General features: G+C 51.6%; 13 protein-coding genes across 13 annotated transcripts; 8 read left to right on the forward strand and 5 right to left on the reverse strand.

Moving 5' to 3' along the window:
- Positions 1-462: 462 nt before the first annotated feature.
- On the forward strand, positions 463-1401 carry BDP55DRAFT_547773 (armadillo-type protein; the record flags this gene model as incomplete). Its single annotated transcript, XM_060568775.1, has 1 exon — positions 463-1401. A coding segment is annotated over one exon (939 nt), but the record flags the coding sequence as incomplete, so codon positions are not given.
- A 3527-nt stretch (positions 1402-4928) lies between these two features.
- On the forward strand, positions 4929-7546 carry BDP55DRAFT_536367 (uncharacterized protein; the record flags this gene model as incomplete). The annotated part of the gene is made up of 2 exons (XM_060567886.1): positions 4929-5526; positions 5679-7546. Coding segments are annotated over 2 exons (2466 nt in total), but the record flags the coding sequence as incomplete, so codon positions are not given.
- Positions 7547-7708: 162 nt separating this feature from the next.
- On the forward strand, positions 7709-7942 carry BDP55DRAFT_518913 (ankyrin repeat-containing domain protein; the record flags this gene model as incomplete). The annotated part of the gene is made up of 1 exon (XM_060567759.1): positions 7709-7942. A coding segment is annotated over one exon (234 nt), but the record flags the coding sequence as incomplete, so codon positions are not given.
- A 921-nt stretch (positions 7943-8863) lies between these two features.
- BDP55DRAFT_530148 (ankyrin repeat protein) lies at positions 8864-9178 on the forward strand (the record flags this gene model as incomplete). Its single annotated transcript, XM_060567837.1, has 1 exon — positions 8864-9178. A coding segment is annotated over one exon (315 nt), but the record flags the coding sequence as incomplete, so codon positions are not given.
- Positions 9179-9415: 237 nt separating this feature from the next.
- Positions 9416-9676, forward strand: BDP55DRAFT_507687 (ankyrin repeat protein; the record flags this gene model as incomplete). The annotated part of the gene is made up of 1 exon (XM_060567684.1): positions 9416-9676. A coding segment is annotated over one exon (261 nt), but the record flags the coding sequence as incomplete, so codon positions are not given.
- A 27-nt stretch (positions 9677-9703) lies between these two features.
- BDP55DRAFT_508313 (ankyrin repeat protein) lies at positions 9704-9979 on the forward strand (the record flags this gene model as incomplete). The annotated part of the gene is made up of 1 exon (XM_060567688.1): positions 9704-9979. A coding segment is annotated over one exon (276 nt), but the record flags the coding sequence as incomplete, so codon positions are not given.
- Positions 9816-10269, forward strand: BDP55DRAFT_656736 (uncharacterized protein). Its single transcript, XM_060574384.1, has 2 exons — positions 9816-10057; positions 10079-10269. The coding sequence occupies exons 1-2, from the start codon at positions 10047-10049 to the stop codon at positions 10254-10256; spliced, it is 189 nt and encodes a 62-aa protein (XP_060432366.1). The 5' UTR covers positions 9816-10046; the 3' UTR covers positions 10257-10269.
- A 1884-nt stretch (positions 10270-12153) lies between these two features.
- On the reverse strand, positions 12154-12582 carry BDP55DRAFT_629752 (uncharacterized protein; the record flags this gene model as incomplete). The annotated part of the gene is made up of 1 exon (XM_060572060.1): positions 12154-12582. The coding sequence occupies one exon, from the start codon at positions 12580-12582 to the stop codon at positions 12154-12156; it is 429 nt and encodes a 142-aa protein (XP_060432367.1).
- A 441-nt stretch (positions 12583-13023) lies between these two features.
- On the reverse strand, positions 13024-14295 carry BDP55DRAFT_656744 (uncharacterized protein). Its single transcript, XM_060574385.1, has one exon. The coding sequence runs from the start codon at positions 14205-14207 to the stop codon at positions 13287-13289; it is 921 nt and encodes a 306-aa protein (XP_060432368.1). The 5' UTR covers positions 14208-14295; the 3' UTR covers positions 13024-13286.
- Positions 14296-15645: 1350 nt separating this feature from the next.
- On the forward strand, positions 15646-15957 carry BDP55DRAFT_547700 (uncharacterized protein; the record flags this gene model as incomplete). The annotated part of the gene is made up of 1 exon (XM_060568770.1): positions 15646-15957. A coding segment is annotated over one exon (312 nt), but the record flags the coding sequence as incomplete, so codon positions are not given.
- Positions 15958-17234: 1277 nt separating this feature from the next.
- BDP55DRAFT_656748 (kinase-like domain-containing protein) lies at positions 17235-18463 on the reverse strand. Its single transcript, XM_060574386.1, has one exon. The coding sequence runs from the start codon at positions 18203-18205 to the stop codon at positions 17291-17293; it is 915 nt and encodes a 304-aa protein (XP_060432370.1). The 5' UTR covers positions 18206-18463; the 3' UTR covers positions 17235-17290.
- Positions 18464-20240: 1777 nt separating this feature from the next.
- Positions 20241-21644, reverse strand: BDP55DRAFT_726533 (adenylate kinase; the record flags this gene model as incomplete). The annotated part of the gene is made up of 6 exons (XM_060579161.1): positions 20241-20309; positions 20358-20546; positions 20597-20880; positions 20928-21287; positions 21338-21440; positions 21489-21644. The coding sequence occupies 6 exons, from the start codon at positions 21642-21644 to the stop codon at positions 20241-20243; spliced, it is 1161 nt and encodes a 386-aa protein (XP_060432371.1).
- A 1108-nt stretch (positions 21645-22752) lies between these two features.
- Positions 22753-24408, reverse strand: BDP55DRAFT_53004 (uncharacterized protein). The gene is made up of 5 exons (XM_060567836.1): positions 24234-24408; positions 23990-24185; positions 23202-23941; positions 23085-23147; positions 22753-22948 (listed from the first exon to the last, which is right to left on the reverse strand). Exons 1-5 carry the CDS (start codon positions 24318-24320, stop codon positions 22844-22846), a joined length of 1191 nt encoding a protein of 396 aa, XP_060432372.1. The 5' UTR covers positions 24321-24408; the 3' UTR covers positions 22753-22843.
- Positions 24409-24427: the final 19 nt, after the last annotated feature.

Genomic DNA, 24427 nt, shown 5'->3' on the forward strand with positions numbered 1-24427 from the left:
GACAGCAACGTACGATCTTCCGCCGCTATCGCCCTAGGCAACCAGTCGACGTTATCAGACACAACCACGGCCGCCCTTGTGGGCCTCTTCAAGGACGAGGACAGCAATGTACGATCTTCCGCCACTGAAGCCCTGGGCAACCAGTCGACGTTATCAGAAACAACCATGGCCGCCATTGTCGGACTTCTCAAGGACGAGGACTGGAATGTACGATATTCCGCCTCTATCATCCTAGACAAGCAGTCGACGTTATCAGATGCAACCATGGCTGCCCTTGTCGGACTCTTCAAGGAAAAGGACAGCAACGTACGATCTTCCGCCGCTAGAGCCCTAGGCAAGCAGTCGACGTTATCAGACACAACCTTGGCTGCCTTTTTGGAACTCTTCAGGCACGAGGACAGGAGAGTACGATCTTCCGCCGCTAGAGCCCTAGGCAAGCAGTCGACGTTATCAGATGCAACCATGGCTTCCCTCGTGGAACTCTTCAAGGAAAAGGACAGCAATGTACGAGAATCCGCCGCTAGAGCCCTGGGCAACCAGTCGGCGTTATCAGACACAATCATGGCTGCCTTTGTGGAACTCTTCAAGCACGAGGACTGGAGAGTACGATCTTCCGCCGCTAGAGTCCTAGGCAACCAGTCGACGTTATCAGAAACAACCGTGGCTTCCCTCGTGGAACTCTTCAGGGAAAAGGACAGCAGTGTACGATCTTCCGCCGCTGAAGCGCTGGGCAACCAGTCGGCGTTATCAGAAACAACCATGGTTGCCTTTGTGGAACTCTTCAAGGACGAGAAAAGCAATGTACGATCTTCCGCCGCTGAAGCGCTAGGCAAGCAGTCGACGTTATCAGAAACAACCGTGGCTTCCCTCGTGGAACTCTTCAAGGACGAGGACAGCAATGTACGATCTTCCGCCGCTATCGCCCTAGGCAAGCAGTCGGCGTTATCAGACAGAACCATGGCTGCCCTTGTGGAACTCTTCAAGGACGAGGACTGGAGAGTACGATCTTCCGCCGCTAGAGTCCTAGGCAAGCAGTCGACGTTATCAGACACAACCACGGCCGCCCTTGTGGGCCTCTTCAGGCACGAGGACAGGAGAGTACGATCTTCCGCCGCTAGAGTCCTAGGCAACCAGTCGACGTTATCAGATGCAACCATGGCTGCCCTTGTCGGACTCTTCAAGGACGAGGACAGCAATGTACGAAGATCCGCCGCTGAAGCGCTAGGCAAGGAGTCGACGTTATCAGAAACAACCATGGCTGCCTTTGTCGGACTCCTCAAGGACGAGGACAGCAATGTACGAAGATCCGCCGCTGAAGCGCTAGGCAAGCAGTCGACGTTATCAGAAACAACCATGGCTGCCCTTGTGGAACTCTTCAAGGAAAAGGACAGCAACGTACGATCTTCCGCCGCTATCACCCTATGCAAGCAGTCGACGTTATCAGAAACAACCACGGCCGCCCTTGTGGGACTCCTCAAGGACGAGGACAGCAATGTACGATCTTCCGCCGCTATCGCCCTAGGCAAGCAGTCGGCGTTATCAGACAGAACCATGGCTGCCCTTGTGGAACTCTTCAAGCACGAGGACAGGAGAGTACGATCTTCCGCCGCTAGAGTCCTAGGCAAGCAGTCGACGTTATCAGATGCAACCATGGCTGCCCTTGTCGGACTCTTCAAGGAGAAAGACAGCAATGTACGATCTTCCGCCGCTAGAGCCCTAGGCAACCAGTCGACGTTATCAGACAAGATATTGGATAAGTTAGCAATGTGTGTTCAGCCGGAGGAACAAACCCTCTATTGCTCTCAAGACTTGGAGGATCTTTATGAAAGTTTTCTGCAGCGCAGCTTCCAAGAGCATTTTAGTCTTTCTGTCGATGGAGATGTTTGCGTCATCAACCAAGCGTCTGGAATCAGAAAAGCGAAATTGAAAGATAAGAGTCGATTTCAAGTGGAAATTAGGAGGGCGCGATGCCAGTTAGAGAAGACCTACAGCTCAGGTCTCTGGTCTGCTCTTGGCAGGCAGAATGGAGATACGATCCACAATGGATAATCTTCTAATGAGATAACTACACGACCGGCCATCGGGCCGACACATATCAAACATAGAAAGAAAACATTGGAAGTGATTAGAACAGGCGTTCACTAATTTCTCGACGTGTGTCACGTACGACAACAAGGACGAGGGCAATGGAGATACCATCTAATCGAGCGCCTAGCTTCCCCGCAGACTGTCATGATAGAGCTGGGATCCAACATAGCTCATAGGGAGATCTTGATGATGATGATAGTAATAGAAGTGCGACTGAGACTGATGATGATAGTGACTTTGAATACGTGCTCAGTGAAGGCTGGGAGGGCTTGGAGGACTGTGACGATGAGAATACGAATGTCAGCAACCATGTAGATGCCACAGAGAACAGCTCAACAACTGACGCAGCAGCTAGCCCCCCATCGTCTTCAGTTTAGTCTGGTACTGGCGCTACTTCTGCTCTTTATCTAGTAGGTATCTATAGATCGGAGTCTGGCGGGGGATTATGTCTCAGCCGCTCTTGAGGACCTCACGCTGCGCCTGCTGTACTTCCTCATGACGGAGGAGTTCGAGGATGGCCAGTCCAAGTCAACCCTCCTGCTCAACTTCAGCGGAGTCCTTGGCCTCACGTCCGACGGGTTTGGGTTCCGGCGCCCCGGGAACTACACGGTAAACCTGTCAGCGTTCATCTACTGCGCCCGCTTGGTTGTCATCGAGGTGTTGCTCCCCCGGACCAGCCACGGCTACGTCGGGTACCCGGCGAGGCCACGCAGGCGGCAAGCAAACGGACAGAACGCCTGCTTGCGACTCAACGGGCTTGCCAGTGTTTGGACCTATAGTGAGTTCTTGTGTCGATTAGGATTCATATATCAGACTGATGCGTAACAATCGGCCAGGCTTACCGAAGCAACTGAGATGTTGCTGGATAGTTTCGTCAAGAAACCGTACTTTTACGCGCCGTTTGCGTCCCGGCTATGGCTGACCCACCGCTCCGCATGCCGACATCCACAAACCACGGACGTGATAGACCTGCTCTCCGAGGCGCAGGCCTGGTGGCTGGAGGGTAGGTCGTCGCATACTCAGGCTGGCGTCTTGCTGGTCGATGCGGCGCGTATTCCTGGCGTATCCGAGGAGCCCATATTTAACGCCCCTGCCAGTTGTCAACCCGCAAGGCGTGTCGCCGCCGCACCGTGACCGGCGCCTATATTGATAAGGGATCCCCACGCTGTCCGTAGAGCGCCCCGGGGAAGAAGTACCCTCAGTTCGTCCGCCCTCTGCTCGCAAGAGACTCGGAATCCCCCTATCTGCCCGTCTCGAAATGCACACCTGACTGGTAAGTGTTGTCGAAGCGTTCAGCTCATGGGGACCTGGAAACGCCCATGCCGGCGGTCCTACTGCTATAAGGTCCGGTTTCTAAACGCCCTGCCAGTCGCAATGATCCCCACCAGCCCGGTTACCGGTAAGCCCACGGGACGTTGAGAGCCTAAGAGGACTGGAGAGTAAACTGGTGGGGGCTGGGCGTCATTTACTGGTGCCCGCCCTGGGAGCAGCGGTCTCTTAGCAGTAACTCGCTAGAGCTTGCCATTCACAGCCTGCAACTAATGGTATCTCAGTGGCCGTTACCAGCAGTTTGGCCGATATAGGCCGTTACACATACCTGCCTTTGCTTCCTACAACATCATATCAGACGAGTCTACGCCCGACTGAATGGTATCTCATAACAAGCTTCTTAGAGGTTCACTTACGCAACCATACTTTGTTATATTCGAGTGAGATAAGCGCTGCCCCAATGAGCAAGTTCCATCTCGTAGATGAAGGATTCCATGTCTTGGCCTATTAGATGTATGCCGTCGTAAGGAACTGTCAAAAGGTGGGGAGGTGATTGCCTTAGATAATTTTGTGCAGGTATTTATTCTATATTCCGGGTTACTTAGCCCGACAGCCTGTTGCCTAAAATTCGCCTCGCATCGTGTTGCGTCGCAGTGGTCTACTTATGTCCCTTCTCTTTGCCCACCTCAACTATATAACGGACGTATCTAATGTCCATTCAGACGAAGACGTCTTTTGTAAATACTGTACATCCTTAGTAGAGCTGTTGTTGCCGGAGCGGTGCGGGGACGTAGACATCATGCGAGCTCAGACGGTGGCTGAGAAGGACGCTTATTGGGCCACGATACGACCAACTTGGGATTCACCGTTTGACCCTCTGAAGATCGCCCACCATCCGAGCTTTTGACCTTGACACGGGCCGAACCGGGATGCTCTGTAATGGAGCCATCGTCCCAAGCCCCTTACCAGCCGTTGAGAACTCTTTCATCTGGACAGTGCCATTCGTGCCACAGCCTTATCGATGAAAGGAAAGTAATGGACAAAGTGGAAAAAGAAGGAAAGGGTGGCCAAATAACGATTTCAGCTGCACCGTCTTACGCTGTGGCGTTTATAGTGCTTACAGGAAGAGGGCCAATTGTCATACGGCTCTAGGCAGTCTCGGCTGTACTTCGAATGTGTGGATGCTTCTTCTCCCTCCTACCAAAAATCGAGTGCAGAATCAGAACGTGTACACAGGCGACGGACGGACCACGGCGAGTGCAAAGCCACTGCTTACGACACAGCCCGCCCTGGTCACTGTGTGCATCTGATAAGGTGGGCCTCTCGATCCACCAATCGTGCATCCTCCTGCTCAACTCAAGATCCGAACAGCTCGTGGAACCCATTTCACGTTGGCGCGATGCTACCCATTTGACCACCCTGAATGCCTCATCTGCAGGCAGATCTGCAGGCAGACCTGCGGGCAGACACCCTTCTCCGCCTGGTGGCCGAAGTCCAACTCACACAGGGTTCTCTTAAGACGGACGTGTGCGCATGCCCAGGAAACAAATCTGTCTGCAATCATCACAGCCATGGAACCCGTGGGACTTGCCGTTGGGATCACGGGGCTCGCAGGTCTCTTCAGCACGTGTCTGGAGATCGTCGAGAAGGTGGATTCCTACAGGGATTTCAAGCACGACTCACACTCGCTGAATGTCCAGTTTCAGGCCGAAAAACGCCGTTTTGAACAATGGGGCTCTGCCATCGGCATCAACAATGGCACATTATCGGGCACCCACCACCCCGCCCTCAACGATCCACAAACGTCGTCGACGGCGACAGAACTCTTGTCGCTCATCAAAAAGATATACACGGACGCCGACAGCGCCGCTGTTCAACTCTCACTGCCGAGCAGTGCCAATTCTGCCAAAGACAAGTCTTCCACAGCCGATCATGTGCAACATCGCTGGGGTGCCCAGCCGAATTCAACGAGGCGAAAGATCGCTTGGTCCCTGAGGGGCAAGGTGCGACGCATTGCTCAGGTCGAACAGTTCGGTGTCCTGGTGCAGCATCTACATAACATCGTTCCTCCCGAGGGTGCGAAAAGTACATACGCTGCACATGGAGTATCAACAAAGGGCCAAGGCCTTGGACGTCTGCAAGGTTTGCATGCCAGCACATCCCCTGGCCGTACTCGCCGTACTCATCTACGTTTGATCCTTAGACAATCCCATCCATGAAAGCGCCTGGATTCCTGAGCTGCGGCAGATTGTAGCCAAGTTGGACGAGGAAATGGCAGGTAAGGCTATCCTGCTGACCACTATCCACGCTAACGGATGCAGCCGAAACGCGACGGGACCTGCGCTCCTGGTTGGGCCGCCACTCTCCCAACGACCGGTACATCGAGTCGGTCCAGAAACGGCTCAGTGGTACCTGCGACTGGATCCTGAGCCGGCCAGCCTTTCGAGAGTGGCTGTCTCTCGATCGTGCGCCAAGCTCCGCGAACGTGCTCTGGATCAATGGTCGCGCGGGGCTCGGGAAGACCATACTTTGCGCTAGAGTGGTTGAACACCTTCTCGAGACGCTTGACACCCCAGTCGCCCATTTTTTTTTGTCGTCCGATTTTGAGACGCGCAACGACCCTTATGCGGCGATCCAATCGTGGATAGATCAGGTGATGACGCGCGACAACGGCGCGTTGGACTTGGTTCGCAAAAGGTGGCTGGTCCAAAATGAACATGTCGCAACGCGAGCGACCACCATTCAAGTATTCCAGGACATCGCACAAGCTGTACCGAGTTGCACCTTCATTCTGGACGGACTGGACGAGTGCGCGTGGATGGGAGGTGGCCAAAATAGGAGCGACTCTGTGCCCGGGTTCCTCGAAACCATCATGCGAGTGGTGACAGGCAGCACCGCCCGAGTCATGGTCGTCAGTCGCAACGAGCCAGAAATCCGGGATGTTATCGGTGACGCAAGAACCTGCCTACAGCTCGAGATTTCAACAGAAGATGTACTATCCGACACCGTACAGTATTCTAGAAGCATTGTGGATAGGAGGCTTCACAAAAAGGACGAAGCTACGAAGGACGATATCGCCCAGAGGATGGCAGACCGTTCCAACGGCCAGTTTCTCTGGCTCAAGCTACACGAAGACTCCTTGCGCAGCTGGAAGAATAAGAAGCAACTCGAAGTTGCTATTGACAAAACGCCGCCCGGGCTTGAACACGCTTACGAACGAAACTGGTCCAGGATATCACGACTGCCTGAATGGAAGAGAACCCGCGCATTTTCCCTGCTCCGCTGGGCCGCGTTCGCGCTAAGACCCCTGACCGTTGCTGAGATCACCGAGGCCGTTCTGATTAACGACGAAGACGATGAGTTTCCTGCAGCAGAGCTGCCCGACCGCGTGGATGATGAGTATATCGATGAGGAGATTTTATTCCCTTGTGGATCTTTAGTAGAGGTCCGGAGCACGTCGACAGATGCTCATGCAGGATTACGGACCATACATTTAACCCACTTCACTGTCAAAGAATACATACTCATCAATCTCGCTGCTCAAGCAGCGCCTCTAGCGGCAAACGAACACCTGCAGGCTTCGTTCATAGCGCTTCAAAGCACGGAACTCGCGAGGATCTGTCTTTGTTACGTCAATTACCAGCGCGTGTGGGACGACTCTGTATCTGGAGAGGAGAGCCGTGTGCAGAAGTCGTTTCGAGATTATGCCGCGCGCTCGTGGTATCAGCACGCTGCTCTGGGCAAGAGTGACAGTCATGTCTTCACAAGAATGATGCTTAAGTTTTTTGATACTAAAAGCCCATCTTGGGAAAGGTGGAGAGAATGGTTCGAATTAAATGACGGCACAATTGGGGAAACCGAAGAAAGAGATAATAGGCCGGCTAGCCCTTTATTCTATGCTGCGGCGCTGGACTTCGTTGGGGTTGCAAAAAGTCTCATAATGAATTGCAACCACGAGGTTAACGAAAAGGGCAAATTGGGCAGGACTGCATTGTACATCGCCTGCGAAAATGGGAATATTGATATGGCAGGGATGCTTATTGACAGGGGAGCCGACATCAGAGCTGCAAACGACGACGGATGGACACCACTCTACTCCGCATCAAACAACGGCCATGTCGATGTAGTCAAATTGCTTCTAGAGAAAGGGGCCGACGTCACAGTTGGGAGTACCAACGGATGGACACCGCTCAACTCAGCGTCAGACAGTGGCCACGTCGATGTGGTCAAGCTGCTTCTAGAGAAAGGGGCCGACGTCACGGTTGCGAACAACAACGGATGGACACCACTCCATTCCGCATCGAACAAGGGCCATGTCGATGTAGTCAAATTGCTTCTAGAGAAAGGGGCCGACGTCACGGTTGCAGACAACAACGGATGGACATCACTCCAATCCGCATCGAACAACGGCCATGTCGATGTAGTCAAGCTGCTTCTAGAGAAAGAGGCCGACGTCACGGTTGCAGACAACGACGGATGGACACCAATTTATTCCGCATCGAACAACGGCCATGTCGATGTGGTCAAGCTGCTTCTTGAGAAGGGGGCCGACGTCATGGTTGCGAACAACAACGGAAGGACACCACTCAACTCCGCATCGAACAACGGCCATGTCGATGTGGTCAAGCTGCTTCTTGAGAAGGGGGCCGACGTCACGGTTGCAGACAATAACGGATGGACACCACTGAACTCCGCATCGTGCAACGGCCATGTCGATGTGGTCAAGCTGCTTCTAGAGAAAGGGGCCGACGTCAGGGTTGGGAGTACCGAAGGATGGACACCGCTCAACTCAGCGTCGGACAGTGGCCATGTCGATGTGGTCAAGCTGCTTCTAGAGAAAGGGGCCGACGTCACGGTTGCAGACAACGACGGATGGACACCAATTTATTCCGCATCGAACAACGGCCATATCGATGTGGTCAAGCTGCTTCTAGAAAAGGAGGCCGACGTCACGGTTGCAGACAACGACGGATGGACATCACTCAACTCCGCATCGAAGGAGGGCCATGTCGATGTAGTCAAGCTGCTTCTAGAGAAAGAGGCCGACGTCACGGTTGCAGACAACGACGGATGGACACCAATTTATTCCGCATCGAACAACGGCCATGTCGATGTGGTCAAGCTGCTTCTTGAGAAGGGGGCCGACGTCATGGTTGCGAACAACAACGGAAGGACACCACTCAACTCCGCATCGAACAACGGCCATGTCGATGTGGTCAAGCTGCTTCTAGAAAAGGAGGCCGACGTTACGGTTGCGAACAACAACGGATGGACACCACTCAACTCCGCATCGAACAACGGCCATGTCGATGTGGTCAAGCTGCTTCTTGAGAAGGAGGCCGACGTTACGGTTGCGAACAACAACGGATGGACACCACTCAACTCCGCATCGTACAAGGGCCATATCGATGTGGTCAAGCTGCTTCTTGAGAAGGGGGCCGACGTCACGATTGCAGACAACGACGGATGGACATCACTCCAATCTGCATCGAGGGAGGGCCACGTCGATGTAGTCAAGCTGCTTCTAGAGAAAGGGGCCGACGTCAGGGTTGGGAGTACCGAAGGATGGACACCGCTTCACTCCGCATCGAACAACGGCCATGTCGATGTGGTCAAGCTGCTTCTAGAGAAAGGGGCCGACGTCACGGTTGCAGACAACGACGGATGGACACCAATTTATTCCGCATCGAACAACGGCCATATCGATGTGGTCAAGCTGCTTCTAGAAAAGGAGGCCGACGTCACGATTGCAGACAACGACGGATGGACACCGCTTCACTCCGCATCGTACAAGGGCCATATCGATGTAGTCAAGTTGCTTCTAGAGAAAGGGGCCGACGTCAAGGTTGCAGACAACGACGGATGGACACCCCTCAACTTGGTCTCCAACGGTGGCCATATCGATGTGGTCAAGCTTCTCCTTGAGAAGGGGGCCAACCTCACGGTTTCGAGTAACAACGGAAGGACACCACTCTATTCCGCATCGTACAAGGGCCATATCGATGTGGTCAAATTTCTTCTAGAGAAAGGGGCCGACGTTACGGTTGCGAACAACAACGGAAGGACACCACTCTATTCCGCATCGAAGGAGGGCCATATCGATGTAGTCAAGCTGCTTCTAGAGAAAGAGGCCGACGTCACGGTTGCAGACAACGACGGATGGACACCAATTTATTCCGCATCGAACAACGGCCATGTCGATGTGGTCAAGCTGCTTCTAGAGAAAGAGGCCGACGTCACGGTTGCGAACAACAACGGAAGGACACCACTCTATTCCGCATCGAAGGAGGGCCATATCGATGTAGTCAAGCTGCTTCTAGAGAAAGGGGCCGACGTCACGGTTGCGAACAACAACGGATGGACACCACTCTACTCCGCATCGTACAAGGGCCATGTCGATATGGTCAAGCTGCTTCTTGAGAAGGGGGCCGACGTCACAGTTGCGAACAACAACGGACGGACACCGCTTCACTCCGCATCGTACAAGGGCCATATCGATGTAGTCAAGTTGCTTCTAGAGAAAGGGGCCGACGTCAAGGTTGCAGACAACGACGGATGGACACCCCTCAACTTGGTCTCCAACGGTGGCCATATCGATGTAGTCGAGCTGCTTCTAGAAAAGGAGGCCGACGTCACGGTTGCAGACAACAACGGATGGACACCACTCAACTCCGCATCGTGCAACGGCCATGTCGATGTGGTCAAGCTGCTTCTAGAAAAGGAGGCCGACGTTACGGTTGCGAACAACAACGGACGGACACCGCTTCACTCCGCATCGTACAAAGGCCATATCGATGTGGTCAAGCTGCTTCTTGAGAAGGGGGCCGACGTCACGATTGCAGACAACGACGGATGGACATCACTCTACTCGGCATCGAAGGAGGGCCATGTCGATGTAGTCAAGCTGCTTCTAGAGAAAGGGGCCGACGTCACAGTTGCGAACAACAATGGATGGACACCACTCAACTCCGCATCGAAGGAGGGTCACCTAGAGGTCGTCAAGGTCCTTTTGGACAAGGGGGCTAACGTCTCAGTTGCAAATTATTACAACGTTACGCCTCTGTCAGCGGCCGCTAGGAAGGGTCATGCAAGTATTGTTGCATTTTTATTAACAGGACAAGATATTGAGACCGAGGGTCAAGACTCTTTCGGGAGAACATCACTCTGGTGGGCCAGACGACGAGGGTACCCTGAAATTGTCCAGATGTTAGATGACCGTGAAGCTCGAGACGCGAGACAGGCAGACGAGTATGAAATGACTGTAGAGGCGGACTCCGCGTCTCGTAATTCGTCTTCCATTTGGTGCGACATCTGCACGTTCGGCATCTGGAAAAACAGCACCTGCTATCAATGCACGAGTTGCTCTGGTGGAGACTTCCATATTTGTGGAGATTGTTATGATATGGGTGGGCGTTGTCCGAATATTTCACACGAGTTAGTTATCAGCGGTCCATGAGGAGAGACTGAAATTTGTAACGCCGGCAGGCACCTTTGGTTTTCCTGAACCGTTCGGCGCTAGATCAAGTCAACCCGTCTGTATCTCGATCCCAACCTACATACCCGAAACACTGGAGTAGATGACCTGGAAACGCATCTTGCAAACTGGTTGCAGCTAGTTATCGATTATTCTGCACGTCGAACTGGGAGATTGGCCGACAAGTTGCCCGCCTTTGATCGCATTGAGCCATAGCGGTGAGCATGGGCTAGAGAATACCATGCAGGGTTGTTGATGACAGAACATATGCCGAGACAATTCTTATGATGCCGCGATTGCCACCGTGAGAAAATTGATATAACCGACAGTGCTCCAGACACGACACTAATACCATCATGTTCGTGGGCTAAGGTACGATCACCAGTCACCTGGCCTGATGATAACGAGCTCGACTGAAATGATTCTACCCTGGAAGTTGCCAGCTGTGTCGATGGGAGGCATTTCGTTGCAAAGGAAGTCGTCTTGGACGCTCTATGGGACGGTCTGGGAATGCTTCCATCGACGTCTCTTGACGAAGCAGACTGAGTATCGCGTGGGCATCCGAGAAAACACACCCTCTGTTCGCGCATAACTCGAATCTTCTGTTGACTGATACTGACTTTGTCCTTACAAGCCGTCGCCTACGTCGAGCGATGCCAACTTCTACAACAGGACGCTCGGGGAGGACCGCACCCAGCTACAACCTTTGACCCCGCAATGGACCTTAGGCCGTGGCTAAGCTGCAATCCGCTGGTGCGCGCCTTCGTTCTCGGGGACACAGCGCAATTTCGCGCTGTGATTCGATCTTCTTACCGTAGGTATACATCCGTATGAGACCGCTATATCTTGTGATGAAGGGTAGTCTGAAAACCTTGTCGGTATCCGACATGAGAGGACGCAAGTGGAATGAGATGTGTACGGTTAGTGCCATGTCTGAGGGAATCTAGGAGGGGGTGGTCAACTTATAGCAGGGCGGTAGAGGTTTGGCTAAGAGGTATCAGAATGAATGCAGATAACAACACAACGTTCATAACAGTTACAACTACAAGAAATCCGCTGTTTGCAGGCCGCGAAGCGCTCCTTATTCCTCATACTCTCACAACCATATTGGCTACATATAGAGTCCCAGAATAGGACCTTGAGCATGCGTAGAGATGTAAACTTCAGTTGCTAAGCCAAAAAACGAATTTAGTGAAGCGCCTTGAACCACTTTAGACACCAAACACTGACGCCTTAGAGACCCCATCACAAAAGGGCCGCCGGTCCAAGTCATGACAACAAGAAGGTCTGAACGCGGTCCAACCTGATGACCAAATTCTCGCTCACGTTCTTTCATGGGCATCGCCAAGGGTTTGAAGTAGCAACGCCGCCTGCCGTGTTTCATCGTCGGTGCTTATGTCTGTCGGTCCGCCGCCATCCCAAGTGCTCCAGCCCTGAGAGTTCTCCGTATGTGGAGGTACCAGCCCCTGTCCCCTGTACCACGATGCAAGGGACGACCCGTAAAGGATCGAATTGAGCGAGTCTTTAAAGTGTTGGTTGGTGTAAGTCATCTCGTGCCCCGCTGGCGCCTGCACGTGGCATTCCGGAGCCGGAGCTCCTGATCGATCAAGGAAAGGCGAATAAGTCTGCACCGTCATGGAATCAAGTGGGGAGGATTCGGGTCTGACTGTGAAGCTTGCTTGGTTGTCAGGAGAGCCTTCGTTACCGCGTATTGTTGAGTAATCCTGTTCGTCCTCGGTAAAGGAAATCATGTTTGACGTAAAGGTTTTGCCTTGCTCAGCGAAGGGGAGAGCAGCGACTTCCCTGTTTTGATGCTGGGTTCATCTGGGCCCTGTGGCCATGCAACTGTCTGTCAGTCCCGCGTAGCTTCAGTGCCATGCAGCTTCATTCAAGTCACCTGTACAGGGCCTGCCGCTCTCGTAAGCTTCGTTGGACGGTGATCTCAGCCCTCTGGTGCAGCGTGCTAACAGCAATAGGCTGGATGTCAATGGAACATGTGGCTTTATTCAACTTGTTCCATGAACACCCCATTTCAATTGTCTTAACTTCAGGAATACTCGCACATGATGAATCAGGAGTCGGCGAACTTCCCTGGCTGGCAGCTCGTGTATTGCAACAGCTGATTGTTTGTTCATGTAAGATATCGAATTCTTCAGCACTCATCCTCTGAATTCAAATCACACATACGAAGCGAAAAGTCTTGCAGGGTAACACAATATGCGGATGAAATCATGGTTGGAAAACAAGATAATCATATGCAGTTAGGGTAAACTTGGCCTACTGCATACATGCTACTGGCGTATGTGTTGAACTTTACCACAGTCTAACGAGGAAGTGAAATAGCCCATAGGCAGCCATCGTTATGCAGGCTCCTATTACAACCTGCTCTGCCTGTGACGGTGTTGAATCCAGCCACTCTAGCCGCTACTTCCGTAGCCCAAAGAGAGACATAGACTCAAATTCTCAAGTGAACGGACAGAGGACCTAGCTTCCAACCCTTTTCAACTTCACGATCCATCCAGATGGAGTAGTCGCCATGGATTCCCCTGTATTCAATGAATATCCATACTCCGGTTTGTGTGTTGACCGTGACCCTTGATCTTTTGCAATCGGATTGCCACGAAAATTCCGAGGGGAGCGTAGCCCCAAGAAGCAACATGTTGTGAGTCAGAGGGTAAGCCTCTCCCGTGAAATGCTCAGTAGGTTGATAAGGCTGCAAGCTGTAAATTTTCTCGAACCTAACCGATGGACGGTGACTAGGGCCTGCTTGTTGGGACATGTTTGTTGCAAAGGAGATCATCTGCCGGGTAATTTCTCCTAAATCGCTAGTGTGGACTCTCATCTGCCGCTCCATCGGAGAGGTGTAATCATGTGCCTCAGCCTTGAAGAATCGGAGTTCTTCTGGCTCCTGTGCACAGCTTCGTATAATGGTTGTTGGTGGACTGCATGCTGGGCTGAAATCTTCCATGGAGACAAGTGCCATATCTCTCGTGTGAACAGCCAGGTATTTTGCAATGGCTTCTGGCGTCAAATCTGTGACTGACTCCAGGCTGGCGGCTGACTCCGACATGTGGGCCCTCACCTCTTCTTTGAAGACCGACTGCATAGTCGCAAGGACTTCAGGGTGTATCATATCACCGTCCGGTTCTGACTTGTTGATGCCTGGCTCCGAGGTAAGGATTGCCTCTGGAATGTTCGTGAAGTCCGATCCTTGTGTTTGGGGTATATCGGTGTTTCGCTGCGACAAAAGGGCTGTATTGACATCTTCCAGCTTTGGAGAGGTAATTGTAGATTTGCAAGTTGTCTGTTGTGTTGTGTTGGCTGCAGACTCTGGCGTACTGGCCATGGCTGGGTCACTACCCGTGAGCTCCGACATCTTCCGCGTTTGCTATATGGGCGATGCAGAAATGGAAGAAAGGAAGAAATGGAGAAAGAGATAAAGATAGAGAGAGAGAGAGAGAGAGAGGACAGTTATTCTGCATCAGTCCGATCGTAGGTTTATATACTTTTGATCATGGGCCTAGGCGGCTCGCGACACCCCGAAGGCATGATTGACGTGTCGAACATGTCCGCAGATGTGACTCGCCAGTGTGATTCATGCCTTGCCTCACTGAGCGATAGGGAGAGGATGGAAGTATGGGCTGCAGCATCGTTAATGGTTGCAGTATTGCGCTCGGCAAGCAAAGTAATGAGTGACATGCAGCAAGCAGCATGACGACTAGACACCAACAGATCAGGAAGGGGGAATGAGGGTTAATTCTCAGCCCGTCGTTCCGCATCCGCATTACATTTGCGGACATGCTGTCGCAAGGATGAAGACGTGACGAAGCCTTACTACGACCATGACCGGAAAGGCTCGTCGATACATTCGACTCGTCCGCATATCGTGAGTCAGAGCTATGCAGTTTGAGAGTGTGCCTGTGGACTGAGTCGTCATTGGAATACGACGCCGGATGAGCCGATACTTGTCTTCAACCTTGAATGATGACTACCTATCAGACTGTTTGAAGTGTACCCCGGTGTCTGCTAGAGATGCGGAGGCCCAATCACTTAGCAGTCATCACAAAACCCTAAAGAAACCCTGATGTTACTAAATGTATATCCCTGATGAGAATTGGGACGCTCAATGCCTCTGTGAATCTTTGGCGTTGATAGGCTGCAGTCAATGGACTACCTTATAGACTGAAGTTATATGCCATGGTAATGAACGAGGGAGCAACCCATAGATGAGACGTAGCCGCCAGAGGTAGGCCGAGCCGGTCTGCCCCTGAGGCATAAGGTCTCTGGCAGATGCCCAGCCACGCTAATGTAACTTAGAAGGGCAAGAGTGTCTCCTCCATCAGCATCATGCCTGCCGGGTGTATAAGTTGTGTATTGCAGCGGAGGAGAAATATGTAGCAGCTACGAGACGCTGATGGACGATTCGCTCGTCATACTTCTGCGATAGTAGGTTCTAGCAATGCCGCGAATACACATATACTCAGGTTTCCTTATTTTCACTCACAAGATGCCACGTTGGCAACACGATAATGACCAAAAAGACAACCCGAACTCGAAGAATACTGAGATGGCAACCAGTTTCCGACAACCATTACGGGCCAGCTCCGAATCTCGCGTTAGATTACATAGACAGCGAAGACGGACGGTACTATCGGCTTATCTGGAGTGCCGTAAGCGGAAAATCAAGGTAAGCTTCCCATGTAGCCGCAGTTACCGGAGAATTGGATAAATATGGCCAGAGACTTATTCCCTTCTCGCTACAGTGTTCCGGAGTTCGACCGACTTGTTCGCGATGTTCGAACTTGAACATCGGTTGTGGATGGGGCACAGAGCCCGAAACAACGCCCCGCCAGGCGATCAAGGATCGTCTCGAAGGGCTCAAAAAAGTGAACAGCGAGCTCTTCGAGCTAGTCGGAAACCTCTGTTCACGGCCTGAAACCGAAGCTATCGAAATACTCCATCGATTACGGGCATCAGGCGATGTATTTCATGTCTTGAACCTCGTCCGGACGGGCGACATTCTACTGCGAATGCGAATAAACGAAGCGAGAGAAGGGAGAAAACAGATGAACCTGGAATCAAAAGCCGGCATTCATCCGAAAAAGTCTTCTGATGGCGGTAGCTAGTCCAGAGTAAACCTCCCCTTACAAGCACGTCGACCTGCACCTACTTCGGAACATTGATCCCGCGGCTCCAATCACACAAGTAGATGTTGCCTCTCAATCCATCTTCTGACTAATACTCTAGAGTATTTTTGTGTTCATGCATTTCGAGCACACATTAAACACAAATATGACTGATACTTTATGAAGACCGACGGTGAAGCCTAGCAAGGCATTCCATACGAAGCCGCTAGGCCTTCTCGTGATCTTCCTGTCATGTGCACTTTGGAGCAAAAAGGATGGCGAGCAATCCACACAGCAAGTGACGGCTTCTGCAGCCAGCTGCCCCAGAAGTTCACCACTGTATCGGCGCTAAGCCCATGGTGAGAAAGTAGCGCACAACCCAAAAAAATTCTCCACTTATCCATCCAGTCTACACTGCATTAGTGGGTAACTAGGCGTATGCAAATATTAGCCTATATTCCTAGTTCTGGGTTCCTAGCCACCTAGGTACATCTCAATCGTCGGACATGGCATGCGAATATGCATGAACCCCCCACATTCGCAGGACTTGTCCCACGCTAGCTGGCGTCTATTACACAGTATGTGCTGTCCCTCCCCCTGCGCCTCCCACCTCACTTGAGACGGCCAATCGCTGACAGATCCTCCGGGCAACCCAAGGCTGGGACTTAGGTTCCAATGCCTAATATGGACACTTACAGGAGCAGTGAACGTGAGGCAGAAAAGTGAGTTGATGGTGGTCAGCATGGCTCATCAAGTCTTGCCGGAGTAATTGGAAGCGTGCCACTCGGGTTGGATATCAGCAAGCCCTCTTGGTAGGCGCTACTGCAGGTTGCCGGCTGGTGATGACTGTGGCCATGATAACCACGACAGTTCAAGGGGCTGAGTATTTGAAAAGAGCCTCCAAAACACTCCCGGTCGGACGAGAATCTAGCTCTCACTCACCCTTCATATTACCATACTGCAACATTCCGACAAAATTACTCAATCTTTGTAAAATTCTATTTGGCCTTCAAGTTCAGCCATCATGGCCGCGATCACCCCCTCGGAACTAATCAACGCCGTCAACTGCCCTCCGTGCGGTTACAACAACATGTCCGGAGGAACCAAGTGTGGTGGGATGAAGGATGGCAAGCCTTGCGAGCAGGTCCCCGCTCAGGTTGTCAAATAAGCGACTTTCGTACGTTTATCCTCGTGCCTTACCGAACTTGCAAATATGGTAAAAACCTTGACGCCAGAAAGACACGAACAAGATTGGAAGACGAATGCAAGAGCTAGAAGAAATTTCAGATGATATGACTGTCTAGAGATGTGTTTGTGGCACCCAGGAATAAATCTATTCTCCCCTCCACCAACTCATCCACTCGTCAGCAATTTCGGGATATCCTTCTGTAGATAGTCGTCTTTGCATACGCCGTCTCCAATCGACCCTTTCATCACCCGTGCCAGGTAAATCCAAACCGCCAGAAATACAGAATCTGGTCCTGATCCAGTCCTTGGGCACAAAGCCAGCCATTTCCCAGTCGATGACACCAAGCGATCCATCGCTATCTATGATTAAGTTGCCCGGCCCCAAGTCGCAGTGATAGAATACAAAATTAGAGCAGTCCATACCTAACGTCTCGCAAGCCTTCAGTAGGTTGTCGTGACTGAAATCTGCGACCGCATTGCGTTTGACAAGTAGCGGTTCAAGGAGCTGATTCCCATCAATGCCACCGATACAATCATTCCGAAGCTTGCCCAGCTCATTACAAACATCCACCACCCGATCGACATACTGACATTTCGTCGCCTCATCCATTGTTTTCCATGCGTCGGCGAGGGTGCACCCGGGGATTTTGGACAGAACCAAGTATCGACGGCCAGCCCACTCGTCGTGGAAGAGAACGTTCGGAATAGTGAAACTGCGTCGCATGGCATGTACGGCGGCTATTGTGACATGCTCCCGAGTCGTCTCCGGATGATCGGAGCTCTTAATCTTCAGGAAGGCGTCCCCGATTGCCCAGACAGCAGAGCTGTCGCCGGCTTCGTAGATAAGTCGTATAGGGGTCAAGGACAAGGTTGACAATGGCCGAGATGGAGGTGGTGTTCCGGCCAGCTCGGAAATGCTGTAAAAGGAGCCACAGCCGTCGCTCCACCAACGGTCGGCCGGTGCGGTAGGCGTGCGAGAAAGGAGTAGTCGTTCGCCGACTGACCAAGTGTTACGGTCGATTTCCCAAATCGAGTTCTTGACGGGGAACCGGGCCGCCATCTTCTGTATTAACGATGCCTGGACTCAAGTGCAGAAGTGAACATCATATTAAATAGCTGTGGCTCCCGACTTCAACAAGGCTCGGTGCCATGCGCTGGCTGGGAGCCATGACCACTTTTCGGAGTGACTAATGTGGAGCGGTGAGCGAGCTGGCAACGAATGAGGACCGATTCTCTGCATGGTGTATGGGGCCAAGGCATCTGCTGCATCACCCCGTGCTGTCAAGTATCTTATGCATAACTCGTTATGGCAAAACGCACTCCCCTAGATATTCGTACACTGCCCAATCACACTAGAGGGCCATTTCGACCATGCCAAGGGCAGGGATGGTCCCGACAGGACTTGTACCAAATGATCGAGCATGGGTGTTCCGTATCCACCGAAAGAAACTCTTCCACGAGCGCTACCTCCTAATACCTTGTACCTTCTACAACGTCCTTTTACACCAGTGCTTACGCCGCTTCTCGAAATCAAACGGTACTTTTAAGGCTCATTGTTTGTTCAGGGGAGATACTTTTACAGAGTACGTATTTGGCATCTGGGATGTACTTTCACCTGCTCGGAAAATGGCTGGAGGATGAGGTGTTTTTGGGGCGAAGTCGCGTCGGGAACAGTACAGCGGGAGGGTGCGGACGTGAATAGCACGTGGCTATTTGATGGTGACAGAGTATCGTGTAGCGCATTCCTTGCTTGTACGAGTTACCTAAGAGCCTGTGCAGAACGTTGCATTTTCCATCGGAAGCGGCAAGGAACAGCGAAGGAGACCCACAGTACTCCTACGGTTTACTACGTCCATTCGACTGTTTTGTTTCCATACACCTCCAGCCTGTTCAAGGGCTTCCATTCGCAAATCATTACCTCAAGTACATTCATTGCTTTTTGGGAAGACGCCCGTTGTAGCATCGTGTGGCCACAGCAACAAAAGCGTGAGACATACAACCCCCTTTTCAGGGCATCTCAAGTAAATGTTGGCGATCTCTTCTAGGTCGGCCACTGCCTCTGTGTAACACTGCAAACCCAGGCCTGTTTACATCCGCTGTGCCTTGTCTAGGCAGCAGTGATGCAGAGAGAGCATCGCAGGTAGCTGTCAATCTTACCCCTCACGCCTCTGTGGGCCAATGACTGTACGCTCAATAGCGCGTTGGCGCCCAGTAGGATCCAGATCAAGTGGGTAGACCCGTGGGCCAAATATTTTGGTCCCAGCGCGATCCACAGTTTGCCGGTTGTTGTTTGTGGCGAAATCTGTGTAATATGTCCAGATAGAGCGGCCTCGCCCATAGGATGTCTCGTTTTGCCCCCTGGAGAATCAGTGCATGTTTATTCGTCCCCTCGCTACATTTGCACCTACCAGCGCAGAGCAAAAGGCACTCGAGTTAATACAGCTAAAGTCGGCCCAGAAGCAGTTTCTCAACATTGCACCAAAGAGTTGTCGCCCATATGGGCAAAGATATCAGTAATTTCATCTTGAGGCAGGCATGAGAAGGTTTGTCGCAATATCTTTCAGTAGCCTTTATTTTCACCCTCACCTATCGGTTCATTGAAACCAGCAAGCTGGCTTGCTTTCTTCAATTGTTTCCAACTTTCTTCGACTCAAGCAGGTTGACTAGTGCATTCTAGAGCCTGCCATTCGCCGGCCAACACTTGCTAGCAATTGAAAGTGCTTCTTAAGCCCTCTACCAACGATGTTCCGGTTTCACACAAAGTATTTAGGGATTTCCCAGTAATTCGCCTCAATTCCAGTCAAGTCGTTTTCGAACTTGACCGAAAAGTCTCGGAGCAAGTGTTGGAGATCGTGTTGCCGTCCAGCAACCTCCCTAGTTTAACTGAAAATCGATGTTCCCAGCATCAGGTTGGAGTTTCTCTCGGTGGAGTAGTCGAGACATTTGCATTATTGCTAGAAATAGGGAAGGGTTTGGGTGAACAGATGAGATGCACGGTGAACAGGCTCATGTGCATAAAAATCCGGGTTTGAGGAGGAGTATATAAAGTCCCCCTTGGGCGTATCCAAAGAAGAACTAGATGAAACGCAGTGTTATCATAGTTCACGAACGAGAAGCTCCCTGACCGAGGTAAACACTTCGTCCGAAGATCGTGCGGCATCAACCTAAGAATGCTCAGTAACGCTGCAGATCACCAGAGTAGACTCACTTACTCTCGCCATCTTGTTCTTTGACAAGTGCTTGACTATAGCATCATTGGTGCTAGAAAAAGTAGCGAGCCGTTTCTTCAATGTGACAAGATCATCGTCGTCCCGATTTGACGAGCCTGATCTTGCTTGAACACGCTTGATCATGGTCTCAGGCGAGCATTCAAGGCATACGGTCATGTAGGTGTCAGAGATCTAGCAGAGGCTTAGCGCATTACAATGTCGATCTGGATCTCGTAACCTACCTCTCTCTCAAATGCAACAGCCTGCTCGATGCTCCGCGGAAAGCCGTCAACGAGAACTCCTCGGTTCTGGGATTGTATAGCCTGAACCCTGTCTTTCAACAACCTCGTGGTAAGATAGGGAGGAACAATGACCGACTCCTGGAAGCTCTCCCGGATGAAGCTACCAAACTCTGAGGCGGGATTGTCTTTCTCCTCCCGCAGTAAGTCGCCCACGGACACGTGTGTAAAGTTGAGGTCCTCGGCTATGCGAGCGCATAGAGTTCCTTTCCCAACGCCAGGGCCGCCTATCCATGTTAAAGTAAGCAAAATTGTGGGAAGCGGTAGCACGTACCGATCACAAAAACAACATTTGTCGATGCTTGCTGCTCCTTATTTGTAAGCGCATTCCATTCGGCCAGGATAGCATCCGCATCTGCCGAGAGCCAAGGGTCGGAGATCTTTTTGCGGAGCTCCTTGAAACTCGCAAAAGATTTTTGGAAGTCGGTTTTGCCTTGGTGACGCTTTAAGTAGATCAAGGCCTGATGTAAACATTCAAGCTTGTCGATCTGGTGGACAAGCTTGGCAACTCTGGTCGCCCCCTCCTCATATTCATCCCATAGTTCAACCATCTTCGAAGCCCAGTAGGGATTTGACGGCTTGAGCAAGAGAGATAAAAACTGAACCCCCAATTTCTCCCGGATATGTTTGGTTTCTGTAGCTGTTAGAAAAGCCCGAAACATAAGCTAAAGCATTCTTTCTTACTGGCATCGATGCCATCGGCCGGGGTAATGTCGCCTGCCGTGGTTTCGCCAATGTCGTGAATTAAGCACATCAGAATGGCCTTGTCCATATGTTCACTTTCCAGCTAGATCTTCGTTAGCGTCGGAAGTCCACAATGGTTGTCAACATTTACTTCAGGGTGCGCTATGCAGAACCAAGCCATTCGGTACATGTGATCGCTCACACTTTCCGGTTCGGGCACCTCGCGCTCTACCCAACCAGCCCGTTTGAGGTTCTTGAGGCCTTCAATGACCTCAAGAAAAGGGAGCGATGACTTTCGGTTTTCCATGGCGGTATGAACGTAATTAGTCGTTCCAATGAACGACCAAGAAACGTAGATAAAAGGAAATGTAAGATGGAAGAGTTGAAATGGAGGGACAGACCCCGCACCTAAGCAGCGTTTGGGTCACACAAGCATCCCACCCTTGCCATCACGTGACAGTTAATGATGTAATCGCGCGCCGGTTCTTGTGCCACAGTGGGAAATGTGAGCAATTGGCATTAGAGATAACGACTACGTATGGAAATAACCCCTATCTATACGCTCTTACCAAGCAGTGATTCTACTGTCGTCGTATAGGTTGGAACATCCCCGCGAAGAACCAAGGGCACCAAGCTCCCGTTCACACTCTCGCTGTTCATCTCGTCGTATCGGGGATTGGAATCGTCTGCCAGTAATTAGCCGATGTTAGCTACGACACCACTACCACTTACTGGCGAGCATGATGTGTCCGAATAGACCAGGTGGGAGGTCTCGCACGGCAGCCGAGTCCGCGTACCCAATCAGCAGTCTGGAAAAGAAAATGGACTTTTCGATAAGTTCTTTCGGTTTCAAAGGGTGTCGCCATTTGTATATCTATAAGGTTCGTAACGTACCCTCTGCATTTCGGGGGAGACTTACTCTGGCGCGGTGCCGAATCCAAAACAGCAACCTCCACATGTCTTTCTCAACTATCTTCAGGAGAAGGACGATGGTCAGAATGACATCAAGTCTAGACGAGGATTCCCGCTGAAATACTGCCGATTGAAGGCGATTGAGAAGTTCCTTCTCACGCGCCACAACGTAGCCCTCAAGCATTTGGTCCAGCTGGTTTTGCAGCACTCGCGGTGTTGAGTTCGTTTGGAAAGGAAACCATGATCCGTCGAAGTGTTGTAAGGAGCGATAGGTTCGCCATCCCTCCATTAACATACAATTTGCCGTCCAAAGATCAAATGCCATAGGTAGCATAGGTTCCTTGTCAGTAGGGATCGAACCATCTCGGAGTAGTTGCCACAACTCTTGCAGTATAGTGTCCCCGGATGACATTGCAACGCATTGTGCACGGCACGTTGAAATGTAAGTGTGCAAGGACTGACGCACCGCTTGCGATTCATCACCCAGGCGCACTGCATCCGTTGACCGGCCCACCCAGCCATCTTTAGACTTCTCCCAGGTTCTCTTGTGCTCTGGATTTGTCGATATGAACTTCTCGCCAGGCACCTTGAGAGTTATAGTGCCGCTGAAATGAAATACCTCGAAGTGTAGCAAGCCTTCGGATGAAAGGCTTTGTACTTGAGGCCATCGAATTTGGCATTTATAGTGCTCATCATCCCCTTGAAAACCATTAATTACGGATCATGCAGCGGCACACATTTTGTACTCCTTAAAGACTATGTGAAAAGAGGCTGGTGACCGGAAACAAAGCAGCAGCTTACACTTCTGGAAAATCTGTTTTTCTTCAAAACATACCGGGGTGGTGAGAGAACGAAGCGGCTGCGACAGATGGCAGCTTTGACAACCTGATTCCTGCCCCTGAACTTAGTGTCAGCATCTGCGCGACTTGTCAGTGAGCTCAGCGACACGTACCTCCTCACCCATGGAAAGACATGTCGCGCATCGAGGGTCGGGACAGATTGGAACGCTATCTTCTCTAGGGTCTGGAACTTCTCTACATTCTCGCGCTACCTGGAACAAAGATCTGTTTGTGTTGATGATCGAGACGGGTGCATCGAAAGACGCGCCCTCATGAGGTTGGGTGAAGAAGAAATCGAAGTCCGGCTCCGGCTGGGTTGCTTGCTGATTGGATGGCATTACGAAAGGTGCGAGTTGGCCATGTGATGACTGGGTCGTTGCATCCGTCCCTATGCTTTCTGGCATTGTGTTATCATTCAGCGCTTGTGCTGAGAGATGCGGCGAGGTCACATTGAATGTTGTCGAATATACAGTCGGGCAAGCGATGCCTGAAGATGGCGAAAAGGACGATGGAGGTACCAGTCTTGGTGCCTCCGTTGAGATTGACTGAGATGCTCCCCGAGCAGCCGGGACGGACCGACGCGGATCGACTTCTGTAGTATCGGGCAGAGCCAACGCAGCCCCTTTGAGCGCAGGAACGCCGCTATTTGCTTGCTGCTCCTGGAGCACTGCTGACTCGAGCTCTCTCTCGATTTTGGCGAATAGCTTTCTGCGACTAGCTTCGACGTAAAGATTTTTGACTTCATCGTTCGTCCAACTCTGCTCCGAACATCGAAGTCTGGTGTGACTGATGTATTCGCTGGCGCGATGGAATCGACTATAGCAGAATACACACACCTCTTCGCACTCGATGTCTACTTCTTTGTAAGCAGCGTTTGCGGGTATGAAAATCCTGAACTTACGTTGTCCAAAATGTTGAAATATATCGGATCTCGAGTCAAACGACTGATTGCAGGTGCTCCAATTGCTCAACGGACAGCCAGCCCCCTCGAGATCGCTGTTATGCAGAAAACCTACTTCTGAGCCCGGCTGTTGACCCTGTATCGCTTTGTGTGTTTTGCAAAGCTCTATTTCTTTAGAGAGCGATTGAAGCCAGCTCTTAGAGTAAAATTAGCAACGCCTAATGCACACGGTCTCTTAACTTGCCTCGTAGTGCAAAAGGTGAGCAAAACGCGATGCCTCGTCGGGGAACGCTTCGCCACAAGCACATTGATGCGCCAGGAAAGACGCCATGATGGCAAGAGTGCGAGTGATGGTAAGCAAGTGATGATGAACGAGGGATGATGGTGAATGGGGGAGGGGCCGATGAACGGGTTCCCCTATCCTGAGCTTGACCAATG

This window comes from Colletotrichum godetiae, assembly GCF_030913485.1.
Source record: "Colletotrichum godetiae strain CBS 193.32 chromosome Unknown BDP55scaffold_11, whole genome shotgun sequence".
NCBI classification, from domain to species: Eukaryota; Fungi; Ascomycota; class Sordariomycetes; order Glomerellales; family Glomerellaceae; genus Colletotrichum; species Colletotrichum godetiae.